General features: G+C 36.5%; 1 protein-coding gene across 1 annotated transcript; it reads right to left on the bottom strand.

Annotated features, from left to right (window-relative positions):
• Positions 1-12,952: 12,952 nt before the first annotated feature.
• LOC128296654 (uncharacterized) lies at positions 12,953-14,042 on the bottom strand. The gene is made up of 3 exons (XM_053032094.1): positions 13,971-14,042; positions 13,395-13,576; positions 12,953-13,298 (listed from the first exon to the last, which is right to left on the bottom strand). Exons 1-3 carry the CDS (start codon positions 14,040-14,042, stop codon positions 12,953-12,955), a joined length of 600 nt encoding a protein of 199 aa, XP_052888054.1.
• Between the last annotated feature and the right edge of the window lie 3,636 nt (positions 14,043-17,678).

Below are 17,678 nucleotides of genomic sequence, written 5' to 3' on the forward strand. Positions count from 1 at the left end.
TATCCCAGGATACTGATTCAAGACATGCTCTTATTCAGAGGAGGAATAGACCCTGTCTAAGAGTACTTTTGTCATAATTAAGCGGAGTTGATTGGAGCCTAGAAATAGGGTGACAAGATTTTGCCGGATTAGGGTGAAACCTAATAAGGGGATCCATAGATCGAGCTAATACAACCTTAGAGTGGTAATTAGAGAAAAGTCTCAGTTATTCAATCTAGGGATTAGACGTTATCAGTTTTGAATAGGGATAATAACATAACTTAGGGATCTCTACAGAACAAGTTGAATGAATAAATCGTCCGATTCGGAGCCAGAATAACAAGTAAAGTCTAGGTGGATTTTTCCTTAGGTATTGTCTCAAGTCAATCGATTTTCCCAAATGAAATTCCCCAATTCTTTTCTCTGTGCGTTCTTAGTTTAGATAATTAGTTAATTAAAACAAATAAACCCCTTTTATTCTTAGGCTAGATAATAAAAATACAGTCATTACTAGTAATTTTAGTTGCTTTGGGTTTGACAATTCGGTCTTGCTAAAACTATACTACTATTCGATAGGTACACTTGCCTACATCGCGATAATAGTTAGTTCAAGAATGAGTAATTATAAATATTTGAAACCTATCACAGAACCTCACAATCAGATATTTTGATGGCCAAGGCATTTTACCAGATAGGGCTTAAGTATGCGCAGTTTAAACTTGTAAGCCTAGTATACGATTTTAACAACTAGCCCATTACAGTTAAGGGATCCATTATTCTTTTAGTGGTACTAGGAGATGGTGTGCAGACCACAACAAGTATGGTAGATTTTTTGGTGTTTGACCACTTGACGGCTTATAGCGCCATTTTTGGGAAACCAAGCATAAGGATGAAAAAGATGGAAGAGGGTACATTTTGCATAATGGCGAAGTTTCCAACTCCCATAGGTGAGAGATACATGAAGACTAACTCAAAGGCAGCCCGTGAGTTTATATTGTCCCCCTATAGCTTATTGGGAAAGATCAGAAAGCTTTGCCTCTCCCTCCAGCTTGTTGCATGTCTCATTCCCACCTTGCTGCTGAAGTTAACATAATTGGGAAAGTAGGAATCGACTTAGAAGGCCTCGAAGCCAAGCCAAAAAATGAAATCCTCAAAGTACAGCTAGCAGAGGCATCAAAGCCCATCCATTTGTACCGAAATGATCCTAAAAAGGTAACTCAAATTGTCTTAGTCTTTCTCCCGAAGAAAAGGAAAGCTTGGAATCTTTGTTGATAGAATGTACGAACATTTTTGCTTAGAAAATGAAAAACATGCCAAGAATTAATCCATAAATAATTCTTACACACTTCTTAAGTGTAGAACCTAATGTTTAGCCATTAAAGCAGAATAAGAGAAAAAAATTCGATGAGAATGTCACAATTATTAGAGAGGAGGTGAAGAAGCTTCTAGCTATAGGTTTCATCCGGAAGGTCACCTATCGAGATTGGGTTTCTAATGTAGTCATGGTGTCCAAGTCCCAAAATAGGTGGCAGATGTGTGTGGCTTTACCAACCTAAATATGACATGCCCAAAAGACAACCTCTCACTCCCATCTATAGATCAGTTTGTAGACTCCTCTACAAGCCATCAATATATGAGCTTAATGGATGCTTTTTTAGGCCATAATTAGATATTTATGGTAGAGGAGGACTAAGAGAAGATGACTTTCATCACTAAAGATGGGTAGTTCTATTGTAAGATGATGTCTTTCAGTCTCAAGAATGCGGGAGGTACATACCAATGGTTAGTGAATAAGCTATTTTAGAACAAGATAGGGAGATGTATAGAGATGTGCATTGACGATATGTTGGTCAAGATCACTACCATGGAGCAATATATAAATAGCACTTGAGAGTTGTTCATAGTGTTACACAGATACATCATGAAGTTCAATCTGAGCAAGTGCACTTTCGGGGCTAATGTTGAAAAATCTTAGGTTTCATGATATCCAGTAGAATGATTACGGCCAACTTGGAGAAGATAAAGGCCATCCTGTAAATGAACCCTCCTCAAATGCCCAAAGAGATTCAACAGCTAACCAGATAATTAGTGGCATTGAATAGATTCATTATGAAGATGGTTGATAAATGCCTTTCATTTTTCAAAGATTTGAAAGGTCCTTTTCAATGGATAGAAAAGTGTTATATTTTTTTTGACCAATTGAAGTAGTACTTGAGCACCTCTTCGCTCCAACATCTCTCTTACCTGGAGACTTGTATCTTCACCTCACCGCCTTTGATTAAGCAATTGCGACAATATAAGTCGGGGAAGTTAAAAGTCAGCAACATTTGGTCTGTTACATCATCAAAATCCTGTAAGATGGAGATATAAATTAGTCCTGGGTGGAAAAAATCATTTTTGCCTTGATTATAGCCACAAAGAGGCTCCGCCATTGTTCCAATGTCACCCTATCATGGTATTGTCAAACCAACCACTCAAAGATATCCTAGGGACTTTTGACATCTCGAAAAGGATGATCAAGTGGAATGCCAAATTGAGTGAATTAGGATTGGAGTATTTTCCACGAAAAATAGTCAAAGCTCAGGCCCTAACAAAACTTTTAGTTGAATGTTCATTTTTTAAGCTTTTGAAGAAAACAATCCCACCAACATTCCAACAATGACACCCAAAGAAGGTATATTTACAACTTCCCTCCCATTGCAAGAAAAGCCTTAGGTGGTTCATGTTAATGGTTCCATAGAAAAATAAGGGTCCAGAGCTAAAGTCTTACTAATCAGCCTCGAGAAAGAAGAGTGACAATACAGTTTATCTTTTCTCCTTTCCTACCTTTAACAAAATAGCTAAATATCAAGCTCTTATAGCAGGGTTGGTGTTGGCCTAGAAACTGAAAATCCAAAGTCTTCAAGTTCGATCAAATTCCCAACTAGTAACAAAACAAATTTAGGGAGAATATGTGGTCAATGAGCCAATAGTGGTCAAATACTTCTCTCTAGCTATAAACTTGCTAAAAGGTTCCTTGAAGTTCAAGCGAACAAAACCCTCAGGATGGAAAATGTTAGAGTTGATGCCTTATCTAAGCTAGCAGCCACCATCTACATCAAAGAAATAGGAAAAAATCTTGTTGGAACATAAACATTATTTGAGTTATAAGACAATAAGGCAAGTTCTTGTTATTGATTTAGAAGATACTTGGATCATCCCTATCCAAGATTTCTTATCAAGAGACAAGGTACTTGAAGCTTAGAAGGAGTATCAAAAGATGACATAGGTAGCCTTTCGCTGTACATTGATTAATGGAGTTATGCACAAGAAAGGTTTCCAATAGCCATTACTCAAATTGGGACCATCCGAAACAAAATATGTCCTAATAGTAGTGTACAAAGGAACCTGTGGACATCATCTAGACAGAAGGGCCCTCGCGCAGCGAATCCTATTGCAAAGTATTATTTGCCCATTATGTAGAGGGACGCAATGCAGTATGTGGCCAAATGCCAACCCTGTCAAAAATTCTCACTAATACGCAGACTACCAGCAAACCTCCTCATAGCATCACCAACCATTGTCTTTTCAACATTTAGGCAATAGATATAGTTGGCCTATTCCCATCCACTGTAGCATAGAAGAAATACATTATGATGGCCATCGAATACTTCACCAAGTGGATGGAAGCAAAAACGTTAGCCACCATCACTAAGCAATAAATGGAGAATTTTGTATGGAAAGCCATTATTTGTCGGTATGTGATCCTGAAATTGATAATTGCAAAAAACAAGACCCAATTCTAGGGAAAATTCGAGGATTCTAGTAGGTTTCTCCATATTTCTCTAACTCACAGCTTAATTAAAACATCACTAACAAATGGTCAAGCTAAAGCTACTAACAAGAACATTCTCCAAGGGCTAAATAAGAAAGTAGATGGGGCTAAATACGGATGGCTAAAGGAGCTTCTTCGAATCTTGTGGTCTTTTTGCACAACATCACATTCTGGAATCGAGGAGACTCACTTGAACTTTATGTTCAGTACTGAAGCAGTAATACTTGTAGAATCGACCTCAACACCCATCGTGTATTGAACTACACTTCTTAGGGCAATGAAATGATGCTTAAAAAGAACTTGGATTTCTTAGAAGAAACTAGAAATCAGTCAACCCTTCACCTAGTAATCAGGGCTCAACAAGTGGACTAGTACTACAATTCCAAGGCGTATAAATGAGAATTTCTAGTTGGAGATCTATAGCTATGAGGAATGCATGTGCAAATCAACCAACAAAGAACAAAGGAAAAATGTTAGCTTCACGGGAAGGATCATATCGAGTGGCATCTATTGTCGTAAAGCCTAGGGTTTAAGTTCTTCCTCTCCCAAATATTTGATTTGCTAAGGAAACCCTACATAGAAATCAGTTAATCACACCTCCACTCGCTAATACCCCATAAAAAGGATTAGTTCCTCATGGATCTCATGAACATAATAAACTTGATGCTAAATATAAACATAAAGAATGAATTCAAGAGAAAATGTTTAAGAGAATCTTGAATTATATTGAGTGAAGCGGAAAATCCAAAAAGAGTTGATTGAGTCTATAGATCAGACCTCCTGATGAACGTAAATAGAAAAACTAGAAATAACCTAAAGCCTAAGAAAATGGAAAAACTGAAAACTAAAATTACACTAAAATTTTCAAGTCTAAAAGTTGTCCATAACAAGTGTTAAATGAGCTTATTTATAGATTTGAGGTTGTCATCGTCCTCAACCCTAGGTCAACTAACGTTCACATGTTAAATATTTGATTGTGCAAACCAAAATACCTTTGGCTCATAAATATCTACCATATAGAACTGATGTCGCAACACCCTAGTGCCTGTGTCGGGACATCGAAAGCAGTATGCTCAGATTCAAGGTAGCTTCAAGGTGTGCCGCGACATCCCTAGGCTGTGTCACGACACAAAAGGTAGTCTCGTAATTCTTGTAATTTGCTCCCTATGTTGCATTAAGCTTCCTCTATTGCAACAAAGCAAACGATATTGAGTTTGTACACCCTCTGATGGTCTCCTACACACTCACTAAGTATATTAGCTCACCTTTAGGCCTCATTTGGCCTTAAAGGTGAATAAAAGACTTATAATACATTTTTTTTGAATTTAAACTAAACTATGAAAACTTTATTCAAACATAATGAAAATACTCGTATTTAAGCTCCTCAAGTGCGAAAACTAGTTTAATTCGCTATACCGAATTACGACAGATCAAACTCCCCCACACTTAAGACATTATTTGTCCTCAAGAAAAACAAAAAAAAAACATAAAAGACGACCTTTGAGGAAGTATAGTGTAAGCATCAATTTGGTATACATAATTAGACATTTCGTATCTACAAATAATCTCGACATGATATATAACTGACTTACCACTTTTAACATCAAACACCTAAGTTTAGTCTATTAAAAAGTATAGAAGCATTAAGGTTTTCTGTAACAACCCATTTTTTAATGAGATCGGAACAGTGGTTTCAGGACCACAAATCCGATCCAAAAATATGATTTATTTTTATTTTATTATATGGTCCGTATTATAATAGGCATGTCACATGAAAATTTTGACACGAAAATTTTATCGATTAAGTGCTTAATTACGAGAAGGACAAAATCGCATAAAATGCGAAAGTTGAATTCTAGTAGCCATAAGGATTAAATAGCTATGGAATTCAAATCTAGAGGTCCTTATATGGTAATTAGACCATTAAGAAAAGTATGTAGATTTTCCTTGATGACTCATCCATGGAAAAATTGGAAAAGGCAAGGGACTAAATTGGAAATCACTAAAATTAAAAGATGGTAATTAAATAAAAAGAAATAATCATCTAATTTCATACCATCTTCTCCAAAATTTCCATGGAAACCCTAGGAGAGAGGAAGACAACTTACCAAGCTTAAAAAGGTATGAAATCAAGTCCTGTTTTCAATGATTTTTATATTTTTGAAACCGAGATAGTTTAATCTCTCTCTCTTTAGGGGATTAATTTGAAAAGTTATCAAGTTATGAAATTTGGATCACGGATGAATATGCTGAAAATTAGAAATTTATGGTAGAAAATGAAAGTTTGTTCATAGATGAACAACTTTTACAAGGCAAATTTTGATAAAAACATGATTTAGGGACTAAAATGAAAAGTTTCAAAATTTGATGAAAAATTCTAAAATTTTATGAAATCATGTGCTGGAAAATTTGTAATGGGGCTTTGGTTATGCTTGAAATAGGGAGTAATTTGCATAAGTTTCATTTTCTAGGCCTAGGGACAAAATCAGAATTTATGAAAAAGTTAGGGGTAAAATGATAATTTTGCTTAGGACGTAAATTAAGTCCAGTTAAATATGAAATGTGTGAAATTGATGGTTAAATTCATTTATATAGATGTATACAACACTAATTCGAGGTTAGATCGAGGAAAAGAAAAGGTTTCGGATTAGTAGACTTTTTACGCGAACAAGTGTTTAGGTAAGTTCGTGTAACTTAATCGGGCATGTAAATATGTTTAATTGAATGTTGTGCTGTATGGAATGTGACTTATATTGATGTACATTACTTGAATGTTATAATGAGAAATTTAATACATGCTTGATATGGTGAAAAAGGGTTAAGTCCTGATTGAATATTGAATTCCGATGAATATATGCGCATTCTCGAAACGAATAAGGTCCTACATTTGTTGCGAACGGGATTTATCTCAGATGAGTAATTCTATTGACCTTGATATAGAAAGGATTTAGCTCGGATGGGTAATCCGAATATAATACCTCTCGAGTATACATTATGATTAGGGTTTAGCCTGGACCGATAATCCTAATTGAACTCTTTTGAGCATACGTTATATAAAGGATTTAGCCTAGATTGGTAATCCTGTCATATGATATGTGGCTTGAGAGTGTGTTCATTGATTAAGTGCCCTAATGGGTACTCTTGAATAAAAAATTGACGGATTATTGAATCGTACACCTCGAGTGTACTACTTGAGCATCCATCGGAATTTCAATGATTCAACAGACATAAAACTCTTGACATGGCATGAGAATTATGAGATGAAATGATAATGACTTGAAAGAATATTGCATGATGAGCTCATCTATGTTTACTTGATTGATAATAAGACTTTTGGTGACTAAAATGTTTGATTGAATGTATGTGTTTAGGCAATTTAGCCAAATGGATGGAAAACATGATAATGTATGCTTAGATTTAATAAACGGGATTGGTTAGTTTAGTTTCTGATAAACTGTAAATTATACATATTTTTACCCCATGTTTAATGCATTTTATGGATGATTTCCCATTAGAATTGGTGAATTCGATGCTCCTAATGCTTTAATTTCATGTTTTATACTTAGGAGAGAATAGGAGAGAGAAAGGAACGAAAAACGGGCCAAAAAAGGAGAAAATGGGCCAAGGTACGAAATCAACACAGCCTGGACCTCTTCACATGGATAGACTACACGGCCGTGTCAATTTGGCAGGCTCAAGCACTGCCTGAAGTAATCGAACACGGACATGTGCCACGAGCGTGTCCCTGTCGAGTCCAAGTTGAGTCCAATTAGGAAAAGGCTAATTTTAAGTGCTTCTGGGCATTCCAAAGCCTATAGATACACCCTAAAGGAGGAAGAAAGAAAGACGGAGAAGGGGAAGTAAGGAATTACTCCAAGAAAGCTAATTGATTCATCTCAAAAGCCGGATTCATCAAGACTAAAGATCTCTCCTTAATTCCCCTTTAGGAGTTTTGGGTTTTCTTTACGTTTTGTATTCTTTATTTTTCTAAGATGTTCTCTTATTTAGTTATGAACTAAATCCCTTAAATAACTAAGGGGAATGAAACCTAAGACGAATCTTGTTATTATTTTCTGAATCGTATGATAAATATTTAACTTGTTCTTAATTATGTGTTCTTAATTCTTGTTTTGATATCCCAAGATACTGATTCAAGATAAACTCTTATTCATAGGAGGAATAGACCCTATCTAAGAGTACATTTATCATAATTAAGCGGAGTTGATTGCGCACCTAGACATAGGGTGACAAAATTTTGCCAGATTAGGGTGAAACCTAATAACAGGATCTATAGATCGAGTTAGTGCAACCCTAGAGTGTTAATTAGAGAAAAGTCTCGGTTATTCAATCTAGGGATTAGACGTTATTAGTCTTGAATAGGGATAATAACATAACTTAGGGATCTCTACGGAACAAGTTGAATGAATAAATCGTCCGATTCGGAGCCAGAATAACAAGTAAAGTCTAGGTGGATTTTTCCTTAGGTATTGTCTTAAGTCAATCGATTTTACCCAAAAACAATTCCCCAATTCTTTTCTCTATGAGTTCTTAGTTTAGATAATTAGTTAAAAATAAAACCCCATTATTCTTAGGCTAGATAATAAAAAGACAGTCATTACTAGTACTTTTAGTTCCTTTAGGTTTGACAATCCGGTCTTGCAAAACTATACTACTGTTCGATAGGCACACTTGCCTACATCGCGATAATAGTTAGTTTTAAGAATGATTAATTATAAATATTTAAAACCTATCATGAAATAACGCGGTCAGTTTCCATTATACGAACTTACTAAGCATGTAATGCTTACTTCGTTTTATTTTCCCCCTATTTTATAATACTCGGAAGCTCGCAAAGGTTGAAGATCATTGGAGCATCATGACACTATTAACTAGTTATTTTGGGTATACTTAATAAAATCATTTTGGTATAATGGCATGTATAGGACAACTTGAACATTAGTGACTTGATAATGATGCTTCTAATCTAGCCATTGAAATGGCTAGTAATGGTTGTTTTGATATATGTGTGTCTTGGTTGTGTGAAACCTGTACCGAATTTCGAATTAAATTAATTAACCACACGACCTAGCACACAGGCATGTCGCATGGCCTTGTGCATAAGTCAGAGAGTTACATGGAGTCGAACACGGCCTCTAGCACGGGCATATGAGCCCTGCACTTTGGAAAATTTTTGCAATTTCATGAAAAATTCTTAGTGCTCCTGATTAAGTCCCGACTCGATTCTAATGCTCGTATTTAGCCTCGAGGGTCCAATTAAGGGACGTTTTGAATGATCTCGGTTAATGAATAGTAATTTTCATAGATTAATGGATCAATGTTATGAATGTTCTGGTAATGCTACAAAACCCTATTCTGGCGACAGGTACGGGTTAGGGGTGTTACATTTAATGGTATCAGAGCTATGGTTTAACCGATTCTTGGATTTGATGTAGCAAACGAGTTTAGCTATACTTTCCATTATATAGATTGTGATATTGTGATGACTCCTGATCGTTTTAAATGTGTTTTTCATATAGTAATGTCATCCAACTGAGCCAGAGCTATAACACCCCAAACTCGGCCTAGACGTTATGGTCGGATCTATCGATGTCATATGATAGGGTGTTTGAAAACTGTGTTATCACGATAAAACCATTTCCATTGAATTACTTACCTTAATATTTTATTAGTTCCAAAATCGTGTTACTCATTTGGTCGATAATTTCAAAATGTTATTCGTTGCGGAAGCTTTTAAAACTGTTTAAACAATCGGGCATTTCCAAAAATCATTTGTTTCTTTAGAAAATTGAGGTTTCCTACTACTAGCAGTTGTAATTTATAAGGTAAAGATAATTAAAACCCAAAACCAAACCAAAGTCTGAAAGTCCAGTTACAACCCAAAAATTTAACCAGTAAAAATAGACTAAAAACAAAACCAATAATCATAAATTAAAACCATGACAGTCCAAAACCGTGGTCACCATCGAGTCCTCTGCCACATCGATCCATCTAGGTTTGGAGATTACCTGTGCACATTAACCAGAGAGGGGTGAGTTTTAGTAAACTCAGTGTGTAAATCTCGCAGAATACAACAAACAATTAGTAATCACAGTGCACAGTCAAACAGTCTTGGCCTAAGCCCCTTTTAGTATCAGTAACAGTTTGGGCCTTAGCCCATCTCAGTATCAGTATCAATCATGCAGTTTTCAGTAACAAATTCCTACATAACCAGCCTCTACACACCATCTCCGTTCAACCCTACACTCCGTTCAACCCACCATCCCTACACTCCAGATAGTACCGGCTGCGGCACAAATCAGTAATTTGCAGCTAAGCTACCAATATATTAGGCTTAAAAGCCTTTCAGTACACTTCCTCCAAATAATATCAAACCAACCCATGCAATGAAACATACAATGAAATGTCATGCTATCACAGGTTTGTCAAATACACATTCAGTTCAGTATACATGCTTGTATATAATATGCTCAGTACATAATTCACACAATCAATATCATACAGTTAAGGGTCTAAGTAGTGCTTATCGACCCTACGGAAGGTTCACAGTTGACTTGGGCAACCCGTGAAACCTAAATAGTTATTTCAGCAAAAATGGGCTCACACACTCATGCGCCCTACCCGTGTGGGCCCACACACCCGAAATTGGCCTTGGCCGTGATAACCTGGACTCATCGATCACACGGCCTTGTTAGGGCACACAACCTACCACACAAGCAACCACACACCTGGGTGGCGTCGGCAGTGAGGTTTTTGGCTTTTTTTGGAACCTCATTTTCTACGCAATTGAGTACACACCTAGATCATTTTCGCTCCTAAACATAATCCCGTATTTCCAGAACCGATGATTGACATTACCAAAGTAAATTTTAGCAGCACATTCACAAACCAACTCGGGAATATTTACAACATCATCTTAGAATCATTAAAAAGCGAACACAATCACTTACCGAATAACGAGCCAATATTCTTGTTGTTCAAGACTCTACTGAGGCACTAATCGTTGCCTAATCCTTGCCTAAATCGATAGAACCAAAACAACCCTTTTTTAGAAACTAATTTCAGAACAACAGATTAGTGGTAAAATGAGTACTTACCGAACGAGTGACAAGAAACATTGTACAAGAAGTAAGCAAAAGAAGATAAAAAAAGAGAAAAGAAGCAGAATTTTGGCAGATTCTTGGGCTACACCTAAATCGAGTGTAAAACAAATCCTCTTGTTAATCACCCAGTCAGAAAATTGCTAAGACTTATGACAAAAAATAACTTACCGAACGATCAGGATTACTCGCAGCACAAAACAAAGGAGGTGAACTTGAGTAAAACAACGAAAAAGATGAGAGGGAATGAGAGATAGAATTTCAGCAGAGAGAGGGGAAGAAGAGAACAAAATTTTGTAAAAAGAAAATTGAAGAGAAATATTCTGATAACCCCCTATCATCTCTTTATCTGATAACCCCCTATCCCAATTCCCCTTACTTTTGTTACTTTTCTCCATCCAACACCCTACTACTCAGAGTTCAACCATAGTACAACTCTAGCCGAAAATTAGTCAAAAACAAAAATACTATCCCTTACTAATGTAGAAAATCGAACACAGGACCTCCATCCCACCAACACTCCACTTATCCACCAGACCAGCAAGCCCATTTTGTTAATTACTTACCATCTTTTATTTAAAAGCCTATCAACCAAAGATTGTGCTTTATTCATAAAAATACCAAAATTTGCCCAAGTCATGGCTTGAACGTGGGACCTCCCACACACCCAGAAAACCTTTGAAGCAGATACAGATTTGTGTCACACATTTGCAACAGCAAAAATTTAAATTTTGGCATGTTACAACTTTACACCCTAACAGAAAATTTCTTCCTCGAAATTTACCTGATCAGAATAGATGAGGATACTGCTAACGCATCGCATCCTCACGCTCCCACGTGGCCTCCTCAGTGCTATGATTCTACCACAGGACCTTTACCAGTGGAATAGACTTCTTCCTCAGAACCTTTATATCACGGTCTAGAATCTAAACCGACTCCTCCTCAAAGGTCAACTCTGGCCTAACCTCAATCTCCTCAACAGGGACAATATGAGTAGGATCAGAGCAGTAGCGCCTCAACATCGATACGTGAAACACATCATGAATGCGGTCTAGCTTGGGAGGTAGCTTCAACTGATAAGTGACTGGTCCCACTCGCTTTAGAATTCAGTAAGGCCTAATAAACCTAGGGCTCAACTTGCCCTTACGACCAAAACCCAGTACTTTCTTTCATGGCGAGACCTTGAGAAAAATGAAGTCCCCCACAGAATACTTGATCTCACGCCTTTTTAAATTCGCATAAGATTTCTGTTTGTCAGAAGCTGTTTTCAAACGATCCCAAATCAATCTAAACTTATCCTCTATCTCAGAAACCAATTCAAGACCCAGAACATGTCGCTCGCCCAATTCAGTCCAACATAAAGGAGTGCGACACTTACGACCATACACTGCCTCGTAAGGTGCCATTTGGATGCTAGACTGGAAGCTATTATTATCGACAAACTCCGCTAATGGCAGATAGTCCTCCCAACTGTCTCGAAAATCAATAACATAGCTTCTCAACATATCCTCTAGTATTTGAATCACCCTCTTAGACTGACCATCGGTCTGAAGATGGAACGCAGTATTGAAGTCCAACCTTGAACCCAAAGCCTCATGTAATTTTCTAAAAAATCGAGACGTGAAATGAGGATCCCTATTAGAGATGATTGAAACCGGTACCCCATACAGTCTCACTATCTTAGAAATATAAAGCTTCGCTAGCTTCTGCAGAGAATAATCAACTCTAACCGGTATGAAGTGCGCAGACTTGGTCAACTGATCCACGATGACCCATACCGAATCCGTCTTAGTGGGTGTTAGGGGCAACCCACTAACGAAGTCTATGGTTACTCGTTCCTACTTCCATAGAGAAATCTTAATAGGCTGCGGCAAACCTGAAGGTAACTGATGCTCAGCCTTAACCTACTGGCATGTCAAACATCTCGCTACAAAATCAGTAACCTCACGTTTCAACCCTAGCCACCAATATAACTCACGGAGGTCTCAATACATCTTATTTATGCTAGAATGCATAGCATAAGGGCTACTATGTGCCTCCCTCAATTAAACTGTCTTAGATCAGTATCATTTGGAACATAGATTCTCCTACGAAAATAGAGTGCCCTATCACTATTCAGTCCAAAATTCTTAGTGCTACCACTATTAATATGTCGGAACCGAAGACCTAAAGACTCGTCCTCTAACTGCTTACCCTTAATCTGCTCAATCCATATCAGCTTAACCTGAAGTTTGGCTAATAAGCTACAATCATCAAATAGGCTTAGGCGAGCAAACATTGCCCTCAAATTAGTCATAGCTCTACGGCTCAGTGCACTGACCACCACATTGGCCTTGCCAGGATGGTACTCAATGGTGTAGTTGTAGTCCTTAAGCAGCTCAATCCACCTACGTTGCCTAAGATTTAGCTTCTTCTGAGTAAGGAGGTACTTGAGGCTCTTGTGATTATTGTAAATGATACACTTCTCACCATAAAAGTAATGCCTCCAGATTTTCAAGGCAAACACCACAGCGGTCAATTCCAAGTCATGCGTCGGATAATTTGTCTCATGTGTCTTAAGTTGACAAGATGCATATGCTACCACCTTACCATCTTGCATCAACACACATCCCAAATCGATATGTGATATATCACTATAAACCGTGAACTCCTTTCCAGGTTCTGGCTGTATCAAAATAGGGGCCTCAGTCAGTACAGTCTTGAGCTTCTCGAAGCTCTCTTACTGCACATCAGTCCAATCAAATGGTACACCCTTCCATGGCAGCTTAGTTAAGGGAGCTGCAATCAATGAGATTCCCTTCACAAATCGTTGATAATAACCCGCCAGCCCTAGAAAACTGCAGATCTCGATACATTTCTAGGTTATTTCAACTCTAACACAGCCTCAATCTTTCGAGGATCAACTTGGATTCCCTCAGTAAAAACCACATAACTAAGAAATGTCACCTCATGCAACTAGAACTCGCACTTACTAAATTAGCATAGAGCTACTTTTCCCTCAAAGTCTGTAGGACGACTCGAAGGTGCTCATCATGCTCCTCCTCGGTCCTCGATTAAACCAGTATGTCATCAATGAACACTACCACAAACCAATCCAAATAAGGCTGAAATACTCGGTTCATCAAATCCATGAAAGCTGCCGGTGCATTAGTCAATCCAAATGGCATCACTAGGAACTCATAGTACCCATAACGAGTCCTAAATGTCGACTTATGTATGTTAACCTCCTTGACCCTCAACTGATAATACCTAGATCGTGTAAGAGTATGCCAAATGATCAATCATGAGATGGTTGTAATAACATACTTGATTTACCATGTTTATTAATATAAGGCGTTGCCATTATTATTTCAGTTTCTTTTCTGTGTGTATAAATAAATTGTTTTATAATAATGTCCTTAGAATAATATGATTATTCTTAAAAGGTCCTTAGTCAAGTATTATTGTTGACTAGGACAACAATAATGCATTAAGACTAACATGTAGTTGATTGATGATAAAGAGTTGTCATTGATATGGAGTCTCAGAATCAATGCATGAATATGTGTGTTAGAGAACAACATATTGGACTGACCCACTATGAGTATGTTTCTTAGATTATTATGTAATTGCCACAACATTACTCATAGTGATTAATATGTATATGATCCTCAGACTTGAGATCATCATTATCCCAACATCGTGAGCTGCATATTTTGATCTGATCAAGATATCATGAATCGGTTGTTTTATAAAGGTGATGTTGGATATACCACAATCTATGTAGAGGGATATGGTTGATTAATATAGGATAAGTCCCTCCTACATAATGGGAGTAATATCTTAGGCCACTTGATTGAGTGAGATAAAAATTGCATGGCCATGCTCAAATAAGTTGATATGAGATGTCATACTTATTTGTGTATCATAGTCTACTCAAGGTATCAAGAAACATGGGATGGACTATGCAAGTGTGACTATTCCATGACTTGTGTCCATTCCGGAGATAAAGGACTTAAGGATTAATGCATGAAAGGTTAATCACAAAAGGTTATGTCGAATCATGTCTTCTTGTAACTTAGGTAGCAATGATGCATTACTAGATGCCACTCATTGTTTGTAACATTAGAATCGTTCTAGTATTACTGCTAACATTACAAGAACATACAGGGTCACACCCTATGGTTGAAATGAACAAAATAAAACATAGTTGGTATTGTGTTTGGTTGTCACATGAATTAAATTAATTATAGAATTAATTTAATTGGGCAATCAAATATCGAACATATTATATGTACAAGGATGTTTTACACATAAGGAGAACATAATTCTAATAATATATGAATTTGGTTCAGTATATAAATTTAAATAAATATAGTTTACCAAAATATTTATTATAATTAATGTAATTATAATTTTCGGTTAAAACATTATTATATTTATTTATTTTAATTATAATTATTATGTTCGGATTAAAATTTAATAAATTAAGAATTCATTATATACATACCAATTATAAGGGGATTTCTATATAGAAAGGGAGAAAAACCCTATAAAGTGAATATATATACAAACCCGAAGCTTTGCTACTAGGTCTAGCAACCGTCAAGCAAAATATCTCTAAAAATAGTTTTGGGGATTTCTTCCATTCATTGTCAACTAGGTGGATTACGTAGAGGTCGGGATCATAAAGATTGCGGCTTGGATTCGAAAGCAAAACAGTATTCTCATTGTCGAGGCTTCATTGTCTATTCAGATTGAAGTTTGGGTAATTTCAAAACCTTTTTCACCCCGATTCATTCCTCGCACATGGATCCATGGTTTGGATCTCCGAAATATTTTTTTCAGCTGTGCCATGGGGGTACCGGCGTTCCAACAGTGGTATCAAAGCCACTTGTGTGATATGGACTCGGGTTTAAATACTTGGGTGATGCAATTGTATGAGATGCATGCTTTAATTTTATTACATTTTTTTATTGTTTATATCGTCTATGCATAAACTGATTATTGTTCCTTTCGATAATTGAGTAAATGTTAATCATGGTGTTATGGCCTATTCAGTTTTATGTTATTACTGTTAACTTTAAAAATATGCAGTGATGCGACGATGGTATTTACAGTTTCCAATAAGAGTTAGCTGGCTAGTGGAACAAGGGTTGTTCCGATATGAAACCTCAAGGATTCAAATCATGAAAACACGATTCTGTTGATAAAAGTTATCAAATCGTGAGGTTTCATTTGACTGGGGTACCTGGCTCTTACCGTGATAGTTCCCTCTAGTATTTTGGGAATCCCTCCGACCGCCTTAGATCCCCATCATCTTTTAGTATGTTTTGTAATAAATAAAACTTGATGGGCCATAAAAGGTTGAAAGGTTATTTTATAATTCATTTAGAAAAACGTTGAATGATGTATGCTATTTTTGAAATGCACGGTGTTTGAAATGCATAGTTATAGCCCGATGACCCATTTGATAAAAGGTTGTAATTTTATAAATACGGCTTGCGTGTCGTGCCTTACTACTATTCTCTTGTATTTCTCTTCTCATCTTACTCCTTCGTATGTAAAACGAGTTTCTAAATATTGTAATTTGCAAAAGTTGCTGTGGACTAGACGAGAAGGAAGATGGGCTAACTAATGTGGACCGACAACTTGTGAAACGGCTTACAGCTTTAGGTTTCCTTTTGGTTCTCCCATTGGCTTGAGTTGAACCACCATATTTTATGGGCTATAACTATTGCATTTATTTATTGCTTTATCTATTCATGTATGAGATGCTATGGATGTCTAAAGCATGCAAATTTGGTAATAATAAACCCCATTAATTGATGAGATCAATTAAAAGATTAAATGGATTGAAGTAGATCATAATTGGTGAGATACAAAAACTTTGATAAAATCCCTCTATTAAAATATTAAGTCAACATGGCCTTCCAATTTTTTCCCTAGTTAAGGCCTCGATCAATACTAAGTAGGTTCTGCCAAAGTGAATTACTAGTATTTATCTTGGTTAAATGCGAAGAATAAACAAGTGATATTCACTGGTTAAAAATTGGTTAATGACTTAACTAGGTTACTCTAATAGGATTAGAAACCTAGAGGCAAGTAATTTGGATAAATCATAAGATGATTAGAACATGAGTTGTTCACCAAATTGTAGGAGTTACATATGATGTAATTAGCAAGTGTTGCTTACCTAAATAACCATAATCTTGAGAGTAAAGCCAAAGCTGACTTAAGAGGAGGTGAAATATGAATCCTTAACCCACTAGAAATACTTTTAAGAAAATCTTTCCGAAATTAATATATAAGGGTTATTAATTTTAATAATTGATATAAACTTGGTAAATTTATTCACACGCATATTTTATTGTTGTAGATATATTATGGCTGTAAACACTAATACACTCTCATTGCAATCGGTCCTTGAGAAGGATAAATTGAATGGTTTGAACTTTCTTGACTGGTTCCGTAACTTAAGGATTGTCCTCAAACAAGAACAGAAATTATATGTCATTGAACAACCACTTCCTAATGAACCACCCGCTAATGCCTCGAGGGTTGATAGAGATGTTTACCAGAAACATCTCGATGACATGGTAGACATTGGATGTCTTATGCTTGCTACTATGAATCCTGAGCTTCAAAAGCAACATGAGGACATGGTTGCTTATGATATGATCGAGCACCTAAAAGAACTTTATCAGGGGCAAGCACGGAAAGAGAGATTCGATATCTTTAAGGCCCTATTCCAATGTAAGACCTCATGTCCTTAAGATGATTAGTTA

The sequence above is a fragment of the Gossypium arboreum genome, chromosome 8, assembly GCF_025698485.1.
Source record: "Gossypium arboreum isolate Shixiya-1 chromosome 8, ASM2569848v2, whole genome shotgun sequence".
Lineage (NCBI taxonomy): Eukaryota > Viridiplantae > Streptophyta > Magnoliopsida > Malvales > Malvaceae > Gossypium > Gossypium arboreum.

Coding starts and splice junctions, on each gene's coding strand:
- LOC128296654 (XM_053032094.1), bottom strand. CDS start 14,042: ATGGATTTGATGAACCGAGTATTTCAGCCTTATTTGGATTGGTTTGTG. Junction 13,577..13,970: donor TGTTCATTGATGACATACTG/GTTTAATCGAGG, acceptor ATTTTGATACAG/CCAGAACCTGGAAAGGAGTT. Junction 13,299..13,394: donor TTTGCCTTGAAAATCTGGAG/GCATTACTTTTA, acceptor TAGGCAACGTAG/GTGGATTGAGCTGCTTAAGG.